The sequence below is a fragment of the Saccopteryx bilineata genome, chromosome 1 (genome assembly GCF_036850765.1).
Source record: "Saccopteryx bilineata isolate mSacBil1 chromosome 1, mSacBil1_pri_phased_curated, whole genome shotgun sequence".
Lineage (NCBI taxonomy): Eukaryota > Metazoa > Chordata > Mammalia > Chiroptera > Emballonuridae > Saccopteryx > Saccopteryx bilineata.
Genome location: NC_089490.1, coordinates 8931732 through 8947443, shown reverse-complemented (window position 1 = coordinate 8947443; position 15712 = coordinate 8931732). Strand labels below are relative to the sequence as shown.

General features: G+C 37.4%; 1 protein-coding gene across 20 annotated transcripts in view; it reads right to left on the bottom strand.

The window, feature by feature from the left end:
• The window catches only part of LOC136322824 (E3 ubiquitin-protein ligase TRIM39-like), a 243055-nt gene that overhangs the window by 123699 nt on the left and 103644 nt on the right, over positions 1 to 15712 (bottom strand). For all 20 annotated transcript variants that reach the window (XM_066254733.1, XM_066254828.1, XM_066254982.1 and 17 more), the window contains 6 exons: positions 13920 to 13940; positions 12451 to 12474; positions 10502 to 10522; positions 8442 to 8465; positions 5091 to 5111; positions 3102 to 3122 (listed from right to left, as the gene is read on the bottom strand). In XM_066254733.1, coding sequence (XP_066110830.1) covers positions 3102 to 3122; positions 5091 to 5111; positions 8442 to 8465; positions 10502 to 10522; positions 12451 to 12474; positions 13920 to 13940 — 132 coding nt within the window. The remainder of the gene's footprint in view (positions 1 to 3101; positions 3123 to 5090; positions 5112 to 8441; positions 8466 to 10501; positions 10523 to 12450; positions 12475 to 13919; positions 13941 to 15712) is intronic.

Genomic DNA, 15712 nt, shown 5'->3' with positions numbered 1-15712 from the left:
TTCTGATTAATTAATACAATAATTGTTTTTTTAATATTTTATTTATTAATATTACATAGAGAAAGAATGGCAGGCAGGAGGGAAGAGTGTGGACTCAGAGCTGCTTCACTGTAGCTGTAGCTGCTGCCCTGGGTGCTGTGTCCGGGCAAGTCCAGGGTCGAAGTGGCCACCTCGGTGTTCCAAGTGCACGCTCTAACCACGGGGCCACCACAGGCCAGGCTGAAAGTATTCTTGGTCTCTTTGAAATACTTATGTTTCTGTTATTTTATTTCTTGGTCTTATTATGCTCATTAGATGCATTTAAACACATCAGTGAGTCTCACTGCTGCGGCAGCGACATGGTGCAGAGTGGCCACCACACTGTGGAAGGAGCACTGACACACAGCTCCTCCCAGTGACACAGGGTCAGGGTCTGGCTGCTCTGTCCTCCCTGTTTATTGGCCATGGGTTGGTTCTTAACCGCACTGTATCTGAGTTTCTGCTTTAACTCATTTTTGAATGAAGGAAATCTGAATTCCGATGGGTGCTGAAATCAGGAAGGGACAGAACTGGGATTCTCTGATGCAGATTCTGTTTCTCAGTGGACACTACAAGGCTTTTTTTCTGAACTAAGAAAAAATATCTCAGCACATAAATACGACAGATGTTTTGTACACAGTGTAAATAAATGTCAGGTATGCGGTTTATTGGCTAATGCTTGTTTCTGCAAGGTGGCCAGGTCATGTCTATTTCATGAATAAATAATATACCTAAAAATTAATTGCACTGAAATCATCACTACAATATAAAAATACCATGTGACATGTGGGGACATAAATACTTAAAACAATTAAGAGGGTGACAGGATACGTGGCTGGGGTGGTGAACACACTGCCATGTACAGATGAGGTGTGAGAGAATTGGCACTTCAGGCCTGCATATTTTAATAAACCGTGGTCACCCAATAAATTAAATAAAGCATTAAAATGCCATTTGACTAGGAGAAATGAGGTATATTTAATAAGTTATGTATATTTTTAAAGGTGCTTATTAGAAATATTTTAATAAAATATTTTTGATTTCTTTTACTTTATATGAACAACACTAAAATATTTGTCCTATTTAAAATTGTTTCTCCATGCATATATAAATGCATTTATATTATATGCATTTATATATAAATAATAAATAAATAAATAATTTTGTATATATGTATTCCATTCTAATTTCAGTACCTCAAGTGTACAAATTTGCAACATCCACTGTACAAGAGTTACTGAAAGACTGGTCATATAGGTTATTATAGGATTAGGTTCTTATGTGAGTCTATTCAGAACATTTTTGTCCACGTATTATTTCTCTATGTTACTGTATCTGAGTGTCTGTTTTATGCCATGCCTGAATGAAGCTGAGTGAATCGGATGAAGGGAAAGAATGACAGTGAGGAAGGTTCTGTAACAAAAGACCAGAGTTTTCCTTGAAGAATTCTTACACCCCAAATATTTAAAACTATCTACACTTCTAGACATGCTACTGATAAAATTCATTTGACAGAAAGGCTTTGACTCCTTGATTGCAGCACGCTAAGTGGAGGAGTCATAATGGGAGAAATTGAACAACATGTGAACAAGGGGAATCAGAGCTGGAAGGCCAAGACACTGATACAATAGATAGATGGTCACTGAGAGAAAAGACAGAGAATAAGGAACAGGTGAGGGAAGGACAGGGGAGGTTATTGGTACTGACCTGTCTCCTGTTCACTCTCAGGTGAAAGGGAAAAGGAAGAAATAAACAAATCATTCCAAGAGAATACAGATTATTGGGTCAGTAGAAGAACAGAAGTGGGCCCCTTTCCTAGTTCACTGTGGAGCACACAGGGACCCATGTCTGTGAAAGTAGGAACCATCAGGGTCAATGCTGTTCTCCCTCCCCTGTCCCCTGTGCACAGGAAACTAAGTCAGGAAATAAAACGATGAGGGAGTTAGGTCAGAAATGCTGGGATGTGCAATACTAAGTGTTCTCATGTCCTGGTACTATCACCTTTCTCAGATTAAAAAACAAACGTATTCACACAGGAGCAGGGACTAAACCAGTGATGAGGAAGCGAACAGGAGAGGCTACATCATGAGAAACCTGGTTTTGTTGCACTCGTCACATGACACCTGCTCTGTACACAGAGGGACATATTCCTAAAGACCATTCTCAGGGATAAAAGCAATATTAAGCTTTGAATGTTTAAATTGTCTTTTTTTTAATCTTGGACAACTATTTTCTTGTACTCATCATATAAAAAGTACAAGTCAGAGATGCATCACTTTTTAACTTACCTTAACACAGTTGATATTTTGGTAAATTTTTACTTTTAACTGCTATTGTCATTTGATACCGGTGTCAACATAATGTCAAAGCATAGACAAACCGGAATGGTTGGACATTTTTAAAGGCCGGAAGAAATTATGTAAAATATTTAGAGACCTTGGAACACCTGGGTCATATGACCAAGGACAGTGGAAGAGGGACGCCCCACTCTCTCACATCTGACCAGTGAGTGATGTCAGGTATTTATCGTGACACAGGCTGTGAAAAGACAATGGACAGAGATGTTTAACACTGAAAATTTGGAGTCTTTTCTTACAAGGGTTTGGGAAGTATTAATTGGTAATAATGCCCTAACTTGGAATACTTGACAGAGGTCTTAATTTTGAATATTTCCCAGAAATATATACATATATATTCATATGTACACACTAATATAAACCTATAATATATGTATATATTAAAAATCATGAATCTGTCAACTTAATACCCTTCATATCTCCAATGTCTTAATGAAAGTGTGACGATTTACTGCAGGACAGAAGCTGACAAAGTTCACTGGGAGATAGTTGAGTAAAATGAGAAAAGGAGAAATAAGAAAGGATGAAAGCCCAGGAACAGAAATCAACAGAGACTCAAATGGAAGAAGGGCTGTTTGATAATCAGGTGGGGGTGGGACGTTAGACACATAAGAGGGAGACAGACTCCCAGACGGCACCTGGATAAAAATGCTGAAAACCTGAAGGGGGCACATAAACCAGGTGTTTTCAAGGGGATCAAGTGTAAAGGAATATCAGTAATTTTACCGATTGTTTTCTTTAGTTCTCCTGAAAAAGAAAAAAAAGAAAAGGTCAATGACAATCTCATGGAAAACAATCACAAAGAGAATTCACATTTACTGAATAATTCACATTTAAATTTAGGTTAATTTCACATGAACACACACACACAACAAATCACAGAACACCCCCCCATCCCAGTCACCTACACACGGGCTCGGAGCTCACAATTGTGCACCGGTGTTCCACAGTAAGTAAAGAGGTGGAAACGGAGTTAATTTAGTGAAATAATACAAAATTTTAACAATATACTAATTTTACTATTTAGTTTATAATATAATATTTCTCGAGAGATTATAGCCATTAGTATTACATAGAGAAGAAATGAGAGGTGGGAGGGAAGTGTGTGGACTCATAGCTGCTTCACTTTAGCTGTAGCTGCTGCCCTGTGTGCCGAGTCCGGGCAAGTCCAAGGCTGAACTGGCCACCTCACTGTTCCTGGTCCACACTGTATCCACTGCATGACCACAGGCCAGGCTAAAAAACACTTGATCTATTTGAAACATTTATGCTTCTGTTATTCAATTTTTTAGCTTCAGTGTGATCATTGGATGCTTTTAAACATATCGGTAAGTTCAGTGCTGCGGAAGTGACATTGTGTAAAGATGCCACCACACTGTGGAAGGGACAGACACACAGCTCCTCCTAGTGACACAGGGTCAAGTCTCTGGGAGCTTGCATTCTCCTTGTTTATGTCCATGGATTGATCTTTAACCACAGTGCATTGGAGACTCTGTTTTAACTCATTCCTGAATGAAGAATATCTTAACAGTTATGGGTGCTAAATGCAGGAGAGAGAACGTAGTGCGATTCTTGACAAATATTCTGTTCTCACTGGACCGCACTGTGCCTTTCCCTGAACCGAGAAGCACATCTAAGCTCACACACGAGACAGGTTCTGCACACACTGTGAGGAAGAGGCAGTGGAAGCCCTTCATCTGCTAATGTTGTCTCTGCAGCACGGACGAGTCTTATCTATTCCATAATAAAGAATGTAGCTTGAAAGTCCATTCCACAGAAATTACTAAATTCTAAAATGCAATGTGACATGTGGGACAGAAAGATTTAAAATAAATAGAAGGGTGACAGACATAAAGATTTAAAATAAATAGAGGGATGACAGAGGGATAGGTGACTGGGGTGGGGACACACTGCCATGTACGGAGGGGGTGTGAGAGAATTGTGCACCTGAGACCTGCATGCTTTTATTAACCAAGGTCACCCCAATAAGTTCAATAAATATTAAGAGTATTTTAAACAGAAGAAAAGTATTGAAGAAAACAATAGTATTTAATAAATTTAGTAAAATTTTAAAATATTTTGATGATTATTTAATAGAAATATTCTTAATCCCTATTCACTCTCTGTGGACCAGTATGAAATATTTGTCATATTTGAAATCATTTTTGGATGCTTCTATATACATATGTATGCATTTCTAAGAGCAGTACTTTAATTGTACAAAGTAGCTTCAACCATAGCACAAGAGTTCCTGAGACACTGCTTGTCTAGGTAAACATAGGAGTTGATTATTATGTTTGTATATTCTTAACATTTATTCCCACCATTTTTTCACAAACAAATTTTATTTGAATTTCTGTTTTAACTCAGGCCTGAATGAAGCTAAGTCAATCAGATGAAGGGCATGAAATGACAGTAAGGGAGGTTCTGAATCAAAGGACCTGAGTTGTCCTTGGAGAAAAGTTACTTTCAGAAACTTTAAAAGTAAAAAAAAACAAAATAAAAACAAAAAAAACCTTGAAAATATTTTAGTGATAAAATTTGTTTGACAGAAAGGCTCTGTCTTCATCTCAACAAGACAAGGACAGAGGTAGCAACTGGAGAATTTGATCAGCCAATGAAGGCGGTTTTCAGAGTTGGAAGACCAAGATAGAGAAGACAAGGAGATAAGGGACAGGTGAGGGAAGGGCAGGGGAGCAGATGATCGGTACTTACGTTTCTCCTGTTCACTCTCGGCTGAAAGAGAAAAGGAAGAAATAATCAGCTCGCTCCATGGAAACACAATGTCGGGCAGGAATGAGAACAGTCAAGGCCCGGTTTTATTATGCACAGTGGAGCACACACTGACGCATGCTTGTGAAAGTAGAAACCATCAGGTTCCAAAGGACACCACGCCCATCAGGGTTAATGCTGTTCTCCTCCCCTGTCCCTCGTGCGCAAGACACTAAGTCAGGGCATAAAACGATGAGGGAATCAGGTCAGGAATGCTAGGATGTGCAAAACTAAGTGTTCTCATGTCAGAGGACTATCACCTTTCTCAGATTAAAAACAAATGTATTCACATGTGAGACAGGGGCTTCATCAGTGATGAGGAAGTGAACAGGAGAGGCGCTATCATCAGATAACTGGTTTTGTTGCACTCATCACATGACACCTGCTTTGTACATAGACGGATATATTACTAAAGACCATTCTAAGGAAAAAAGCAATATTATGTTTTGAATGTTTAATTGTCTTTTCTTTAAATCTTGGAAACGCTTTTCTTGTACTCATCATATAAAAAGTACAGGTCAGATATGCATCACTTTTTAACTTACCCTAAGACAATTTTGCTTTGGTAAATTTTTATTTTTAACTGCTATTGTCATTTGAAACTGCTGTCAACATAATGCCAAAGCATAAAAAACAGGTATGGTTGGACATATTTAAAGGTCTGAATAAATTATGTAAAATATTTATGTATCTTGGAACACCTGGGTCATATGATCTAGGATTGTGGAAGAGGGATGTCCTACTCTGTCACATCTGATCAGTGATTGATACAAGGTATTTATCATGACACAGGCTGTGAAAAGATAATGGGGAGAGACACTGAATGCTGATAGTGTGTAGATATTTCTCTCAAGATATTGGAGAAGTATTAATTACATAATATTGGGCCTCAAACTTGTCATAATTGAGAGAGATCTCAAGTTTGAATATGTCCCAGAAATACATAGATATGATATATATTCATCTATACACCCTAATATAAACATGTATTATAGGTATACATATATTAAAAATTATGATTCTGTCAGCTTAATATCCTTCATCTCACCAATGTATTAATGAAACTGTGACAATTTACTGTAAGACAGAGCAGCCAATGTTTACAGGGAAACACTTGTGTAAAATGACACAGAAGGAAGAGAACGGAGGGAAGGTAGGAAACAGAAATGGACAGAGTTCCAATTAGGAGAAGGACAGTCTCAATATTGGGGGAGGAGCAGTAGACTCCTAGAAGGAGGACAGGCCAGTGGAGAGCCCGGGGATAAGAGGGCCGGAAATGTCAAAGAGAGAAATAAACCAGATGTTCCATGTAGATGATGAGTGGAGGAATATCAGTAACTTTACCTAATATTTGCAGAACTTGTGCTGAAAAAGAAATACAAACGTCAATGTCAATTTCATGACTAGTAACCACAAAATGATTGAAATTTCCTTACAAATTCAAATTTAAAATTAGGATAGTATCAGATGAACACGGAAACACATGTCAAATCACACATGCCCCCCCCCAAAAAAAAACACGTCTAAACAGTGGAACAAAGCTCACTATTGTCCACAGGTGTTCTATAGTAAGTAAAATGGTGGAAAAGGGAGACAATTTAGTAAAATAATGTAAAATTTTAAAAATACAAGATTTGCTGTAAAATTTCTTAAAGTAATAATTTTCTAAATATATTTTATTTGTAAATATTACTGAGAGAAAGAATGACAGGCAGAATGGAGTGTGTGGACTCATGGCTGCTTCACTGTAGCTGTAGCTGCTGCCCTGTGTGCCGTGTCCGGGCAAGTCCAGGGTCCACCTGGCGCCCTCAGTGTTCCAGGTCCACATTCTTTCTATGGGGCCACCACAGGCCAGGCTAAAAGTAATTTTGGTCCCTTTGAAATTCTTATGTTTCTGTTACTCTGTTTGTAAGTTTAGTATGCTCATTGGATACTTTAAACACATCAGTGACTCTCACTGCTGCGGCAGCAACATCGTGCAGAGTGGCCACCACACTGTGGAAGGAGCACTGACACACAGCTCCTCCCAGTGACACAGGGTCAGGGGTCTGGGGGCTGCGTCCTCCATGTTTTTTGTCCACAGGTTGGTTGTTAACCGCAGTGTATTGGAGATTCTGTTCTTAATGATTCCTGAAAGAACCATCTTAATACTCCTGGGAGTTGAATTCAGGAGAGAAAAAGGACTGGGATTCTCTGACGAACATTCTGCTCCTCACTGGACTTTACTGAGCTTTTTATCCCTTAATCGAGAAACGAGTATCTCAGCTCACATGAGTGAGACAGGTTCTTTACACACTGTGAAGAAAAGGAAGTGAATGTCTTACATCTTCTAATGTTGTTTCTGCAAGGTGGCCCAGTCTCAGATCTTCCATAAATAAAAAACATGCCTTGAAAATTCATTTCACTGAAATCATCACTACAATTATAAAAATACCATGTGACATGTGATGACATAAAGATTTAAAACATATAAAAAGGTGACAGAAGGATACATGACTGGGTGGTGAACACTGCCATGTTCACATGATGTGTGATAGAATTGTTCAGTTCAGATCTGCACAGTTTTATTAATGACTATTACCTCAATAAATTCAATAAATATAAAACAATTGAAAATAAAGAGAAGAATTTTATTGAATAAATTGTGTTATATTTTTAAATGTTCTGGAGATTCCTTAAAAAAATATTCTTGATTTCTATTCACTCTACATGAACCACGATGAAATATTTGCCCTATTTACTATAGTATTTTTAAGCTTCTATACATGTATGCATTCATTTCTAATTGCAGTTCCTTCATCGTACAAAACTCCTAAAACTAATACAGAATAGTTACTGAGAAACTGCTCTTCCAGATAAACACAGGAGTGGGTTCTAATGTGCGTCTATTCACAACATTTGTGGCCATCGATTAATTTACAAACTTATTGCATCTGAGTTTCTGTTTCAAATCATGTCTGAATGTAGCTGAGTGATTCAGATGAAAGAAAGAAGGAGGGAGATTTAGAATGAAATGACCTGAGCTATCCTTAAGGAAACTTACAATCAGAAACTTTAAAAGTACCAAAACTTGCAAATATGTTAGTGATAATATTCATTTGACCAAAAGCCTCTGTTTCCTTAATTTAAACATGGCAACCATAGCGGAATAATTGGAGAAATTGAGGAGCAAATGAAGTGGTTATCAGAGTGGGAGGATCAAGACACTCTGACAAGGTAGATGGTCCCTGAGAGAGAGGACAGGGGATGAGGGACAGGTGAGGAAGGACAGGGCAGTAGATCATCGGTACTTACTTTTTTCCTGTGCACTTTGCTCGGCTGAAAAGCAAAAGGAAGAAATAATACAGTCATTCATTCCATATGAAAAGACAATGTCGGGGAAGGAGGGCAGAAGTGAGCCCCTTTCCTAGTTCATTGTGGAGCACACAGGGACCCATGTCTGTGAAAGCAGGAACCCTGAGGATCCAAAGGACACCTCACCCATCAGAGTCAATGCTGTTCTCCCTCCCCTGTCCCCTGAGCAAAGAAAACTAAGTTAGAAAATAAAATGATGAGTGAAAGTCAATACTAAGTGTTCCCCTGTCACTGGACTATCACCATTTTCAGGCTAAAAAAAAAACAACACAACATATTCATATGTGGGACAATTACTTCAGCAGTGATGGGGATGTGTACAGTAGAGGCAGCATCTGTCCCAACCTGTTTATGTTGCACTCATCATATGACACCTGCTCTGTACATAGAGGGATATATTCCTAAAGACCATTCCTAAAGGAAAAAAATATATAATTTAAATTATCATTAGAAAAAGATGCTATTAAGAATTGATTGATTAAGGTTCATTTTTGTGAGATATATTGCAGTCAATATTTTTTTCATGTGTCCTACACATATTACGTAGTGATCAGATATTTATTACTTTTTACCTCACCTTAAGATATTACATTCTTCAGAAAATTGCTTACTGTTAAGTTCTGTTTGGCATTTGTAAACTGTGTCAACAATAATGCAAAAGAATAAGAAACTGCCATGCTTGAATATTTTTAAAGCTCAAAAAATTTGGTTAAATATTCAGAAAGCTTGAAATACTGGGTCATATGATCAAAGACAGTGGAAGAGGGACGCCCCACTCTGTCACATCTGACCAGTGAATGATACAAGGTATTTATCATGACACAGGCTGTGGAAAGACAATGGACAGAGACACTGAATGCTGATTTTAGAGACTGTTCTCTCAAGGATTTGAAGAGGTATTTATTGTATAGGAATGAGCACTCAAATTTAGAATATTTGACAGAAGACCTAAGTTTTGTATTTTTAAAAACACACACATACACACACAGATATATATATATATACACACATATATATACTGATATATACACTAATATATACATGTATATATCTATATACAATGTGTATGTAAAGTCATGGTTCACATTTGACCAGTCACAGGAAAACAACACAAGATGATAGAAATGTGAAATCTGCACCAAATAAAAGAAAAACCCTCCCAGTTTCTGTAGGATGATGTGGCAGCATGTGCGCATGCACAGATGATGACGTAACACCGTGTATATAGCGGAGCAGCCCATGGCCATGCCAGTCGAGATGTGTATGGTACAGAGGAAAGTTCAGTGTGGTCTGTGGCTCGCTAAATTCAAATCCATGAACAAAATGCAACGTGAATATCGGCGCATTTATAACAAAGCACCACCACATAGGAATAACATTTCTCGGTGGGATAAGCAGTTGAAGGAAACCGGCAGTTTGGTGGAGAAACCCCGTTCTGGTAGGCCATCAGTCAGTGACAAGTGTGGAGAGGCTATACGGAATAGCTACCTAAGGAGCCTAAAAAATATGTGCGTGAGCCTATATCGAACTGCTCTGAATAGGTATGAAACTGGGAGAATTTTACTTTTATTTGGTGCAGATTTCACATTTCTATCGTCTTTTGTTGCTTTCCTGTAACTGGTCAAAAGTGCACTATGACTTTATGGACACACTGCATAGAAAACGCAGTGTATCTGTCAGCTTGAAGCCTTTCATCGCACCAAATTCTGAATGAAACTGAGAATTCTCTGCTTGATTGCTGCAGCCAAAGGTTACAGGGAAATAGCTGTGTAAAATGATAGAGATACAGAAAAGGATGAAAGACAACGGAATAGAAATCAAGAGTCCCCAATGAAAGACTTGATGTCTCAGAATCATGTGGGAGGGACAGCACATGACGAAGAGAAGGACAGACCAGCAGAAGGCACATGTAGAAGAAGCCCGGAAATATCATAGAGAAAAATACACCAGAGTTTTTAAATGGATTAAAGGTAAAAAAAAAAAAAAATCAGTAATTTTACCTAATTGTCTCTTAAATTCCTCTGTAAAAAAAAAAAAAGAGAATGTTAATATCAATTTCATGGGAAACAACCAGAAAGAGAATTCAAATTTACTGATAAATACAAATATAAAATTAGGTTAATTTCAAATGAACACACACACACACACACACACACCAAATCACACATGCCTCCCCAAAACACAGTGACTCAGGGCTCACTATTGGCCACTGGTATTCTATAGTAAATAAAAAGGAAGAAAAGGGTCTTAATTTAGTAAAATAGTATTAAAACTTTAAGAATATTCGTTTTGCCGTTTAATTGATAAAGTAATTGATTTTTTAAAATATTCTATATATTAATATAACTGAGGAAAGGAATGGCAATTAGGAACATAGCGTGTGGACACATCGTGTCTTCAGTTTAGTTGTGTGTTGTTTGCCCTATTTGCCTTTTCTGGGCAAGTCGAAGGGCGAACTAACAATCTCAGTGTTCCAGGTCCACGCTCTACCCACAGGGCCACCACAGATAAGGCTAAAAATATTCTTGGTCTATTTGAAATACTTATGTTTCTGTTACTCTGTTTGTAAGTTTTAGTATGCTCAGTGGATACTTTAAATACATCAGTGAGTCTCACTGCTGCGGCAGCAAAATCGTGCAGAGTGGCCACCACACTGTGGAAGGAGCACTGACACACAGTTCCTCCCGGTGACACAGGCTCAGGGATTTGGGGGGGGATGGGCCCTCCATGTTTTTGTCCACAGGTTGGTTGTTAACCACATTGTACTGGAGATTCTGTTTTTACTCATTCCTGAATGAAGATCATCTTAATACTCATGGGAGGTGATTCAGGACAGAGAAAGGACTGGGATTCTCTGATGAACATTCTGTTCCTCACTGGACCTTACTGAGCTTTTCCCTTAATAAAAACAAATATTTCAGCTCACATGAGTGAGACAGGTTCTCTACACACGGTAAAGAAAAGAAAGTGAAAGTCCTACATCTTTTAATTTTGTTTCTGCGAGGAGGCCAAGTCTCATATGTTCCATAATAAAGAAAATGCCTTGAAAACCCATTTCACTGAAATCATCACCACAATTATAAAATACCATGTGACATGTGATGACATAAAGATTTAAAATAAATAAAATGGTGACAGAAGAATACGTGACTGGGTGATGAACACACTGACACACACACATGTGTGACAGAATTGTGCACCTCAGACGTGCACAGTTTTATTAAGCACTATTACCCCAATAAATTCAATAAATATTTAAAACAATTTAAAAATAAGAGAAGAATTTTATTTAATGAATTGTGTTATATTTTTAAATGTTCTGGAAATTCTTTAATTAAAACATTCCTGATTCCTATTCACTCTACATGGACCATGATGAAATATTTGCCCTGTTTACTATAGTATTTTTATGCTTCTATATATGTATGCATTCATTTCTAATTGCAGTTCCTTCATCGTACAAAGCACTAAAACTAATACACAAGAGTTACTGAGAAACTGCTCTTCCAGATAAACACAGGAGGGGGTTCTAATGTGCGTCTATTCACAACATTTGTGGCCATCGATTAATTCGCAAACTTATTGCATCTGAGTTTCTGTTTCAAATCATGTCTGAATGTAGCTGAGTGATTCAGATGAAGAGAAAGAGGAAGGGAGATTTAGAATGAAATGACCTGAGCTGCCCTTGAGGAAATTACACTCATAAACTTTAAAAGTACCAAAACTTGCAAATATATTAGTGATAATATTCATTTGACCAAAAGCCTCTGTCTCCTTAATTTCAGCAAGTCAACAACATCAGTAATAATTGAAGAAACTGAGGAGCAAATGAAGTGGTGATCAGAGTGGGAGGATCGAGAACTGAGACACAGGTATCTGGTCCCTGAGAGAGAGGACAGGGATGAGGGACAGGTGAGGGAGGACAGGGCAGTAGATCATCGGTACTTACTTTTTTCTTGTGCACTTTGCTCAGCTGAAAAGCAAAGAAAGAAATACAGAAATCATTCCATATGAAAACACAATGTTGGATAGTAAGGAGAACAGAAATGGGCCCCTTTCCCAGTTCACTGTGGAGCACACGGGGACCCATGTCTGTGAAAGTAGGAACCCTGAGGATCCAAAGGACACCTCACCCATCAGAGTCAATGCTGTTCTCCCTCCCCTGACCCCTGTGCACAGGAAACTAAGTCAGAAATAAAACGATGAGTGAGGTAATAAATTCTGACATGTGCAGTACTAAGTGTTCCCCTGTCACTAGACTATCACCATTATCAGGCTAGAAACACATGTATTCACATTCAAAACAGTTACTTCAGCAGTGATGGGGATGGGATGTGTACAGTAGACACACCATCTGTCCCAAAATGTTTATGTTGCACTCATCATATGACACCTGCTCTGTACAAAGAGGGATATATTCCTAAAGACCATTTCTAAGGGAAACAAATATAATTTAAATTGTCATTAAAAAAAGATACTATTAAGATTTGAATGATTAAGGTTCTTCTTTGTGAGATATATCACGATCATTATTTATGCCTTGTGTACTTCCCATATTATGTGGAGATCAGAGATTTATTCCTTTTGTCCTCACCTTAAAATATTACATCCTTCAGAAAATTGCTTACTGTTAATTTCTGTTTGGCATTTGAAAACTGAGTCAACAAGAAGGCAAAAAAATAAGAAACTGCCATTTTTGGATATATGAAAAAGTTCAAAAAATTAGGTAAAATACTTAGAAAGCTTATAATACTAGGTCGTATGATCAAGGACAATAGAAGAGGGATCCCCCACTCTATCACATCTGAGCAGTGAAGGATGTCAGGTATTTATTATCATGACACAGGCTGTGAGAAGACAATGGACAAAGACACTGAATGCTGATTTCGGAGACTGTTCTCTCAAGGGTTTTGAGAAGTATCCATTGTATAGGAATGGGAACTCAAATTTAAAAAATTTGACTGAAGTCTTAAGTTTGGTATTTTCCAAAAACACACACATACACACAGAGATATCTACATATGCTTATATGCACACTAATATCTGTATGTGTATATTTAATGATACATCTATATATACTAAACACTGTGTGTCTGCCAGCTTGAAGCCTTTCATCTCGGCAACTTCTGCATGAAACTGTGACAATTCTCTGCTTGACTGCTGCAGCCAAAGTTTACAGGGAAATAGCTGGGTAAAATGAGAAAGAGATGCAGGAAAGGATAAAAGACAACGATACAAAAGTCAACAGACCCAAATGAAAGAGGTGCTGTCTCAGAATCATGTGGGAGGGACAGCAGACTTCGAGGAGGAGGACAGACCAACGGAAGGCACTTGGATAAAAGGCCGGAAATGTCATAGAGAGAAATAAAGCAGATGTTTTCACATGGATTAAAAGTAAAAATATATCAGTAATTTTACCTAATTGTCTCTTAAATTCCTCTGAAAAAGAAAAAAAATGCCAATGTCAACTTTATGGGAAACAACTACAAAGAGAATTCAAATTTACTTATAAATTCAAGTACAAAATTAGGTTAATATCAAATGAACACACACACACACACACACACACACACACACACACACCCCAAATCACACATTCCTCCCCAAACACAGTGGCTCAGAGGACACTATTGACCACCGGTATTTTACAGTAAATAAAAAGGAGGAAAAGGGTGTTAAATTTGTAAAATAATATAAAAATGTAAAAATATTTGTTTTAGTGTTTAATTTATAACATAATTGTCTTTTTAAAAATATTATAGTTATTAATTATTTAGTCAAGGAATGGGAAGCAGGAGGGAATTGTTTGGACTCATATAATTCTAAATTCAATACCAATGAAATAAAAAAAATTGGAAAAGTCACTAAAAAAGAAAACATTCAGCTTTGAATGATTAAGTTTTCTTTACTGTGAAACACCACAATCAATTGCACCCTTCACATAAAAAGTACAGGTCAGAGATGAACGAGTTTTGCACTTGTATAAAGATACTTCATCCGTTTGAAAATTGTATATATTTTAAGTACATTTTGTCATGTGATATTGGTTTCAACATAATGCCAAAGAATGAAAATCAGGGTGGATAGAAATTTTATATTGTATGAATTAATTAAGTAAAATATTTAGTAAATTTGGAACACCTGGGTCATATGATCTAGGACAGAGGAAGAGGGACGCCTCACTCTGTCACATCTGACCAGTGAATGATACAAGGTATTTATCACGAAAGACAATGGAAAGGCTGTGGAAAGACAATGGGGAGAGACACTGAATGCTAACAATTTCTAGATATTTATCTTAAGAAATTAGAGAAGTATTAATTGCATAATATTGGGCCCTCAAAGTTGTCATACTTGACAGAGATCTCAAGTTTGAATATTTCCCAGAAATGCAAACATATATATTCATCTATACACCTTAATATAAACCTGTAATATATGTATATATTAAAATTCATGATTCTGTCAGCTTAACACCCTTCATCTCACCAATGTCTTAATGAAACTGTGATAATTTAGTGCAAGACAGAGCAGCGTATGTTTACAGGGAAACACTTGTGTAAAATGAGAAAAAGGGAAGAGAAAGGAGGGAAGGTAGGAAACAGAAATGGACAGAGTTCCAATTAGGAGAAGGGCCGTCTCAATATTGGGGGAGGAGCAGTACACTCCTACGAGGAGGACAGGCCAACAGAGCCCGGGGATAAAAGGGCGGAAATGTCAAAGAGAGAAATAAACTAGATGTTTTCATGTGGATGAAGAATGAAGAAATATCAGTAACTTTAGCTAATAATATATGTAGAACTTGTGCTGAAAAAGAAATACAAACGTCAATGTCAATTTCATGGATAGTAAACACAAAGAGATCGTAATATATTTACAAATTCAAATTTAAGTTTAGGATAATTTCAGATGAACACAGAAACACATGTCAAATCACACATGCTCCCTCCAAAAAAAACACACCTACACAACGGAACAAATCTCATTATCATCCACAGGTGTTCTATAGTAAGTAAAATGGTGTAAAAGGGAGGTAAGTTAGTAAAATAATATAAATTTTTAAAAATACTAGATTTGCTGTTTAATTTCTTAAATTAATTATTTTCAAAGTGTATTTTATTTTTTAATATTACACAGAGAAGAAATGGGAGGCAGGAGGGAAGCGTGTGGACTCAGAGCTGCTTCACTGTAGCTGTAGCTGCTGCCCTGGG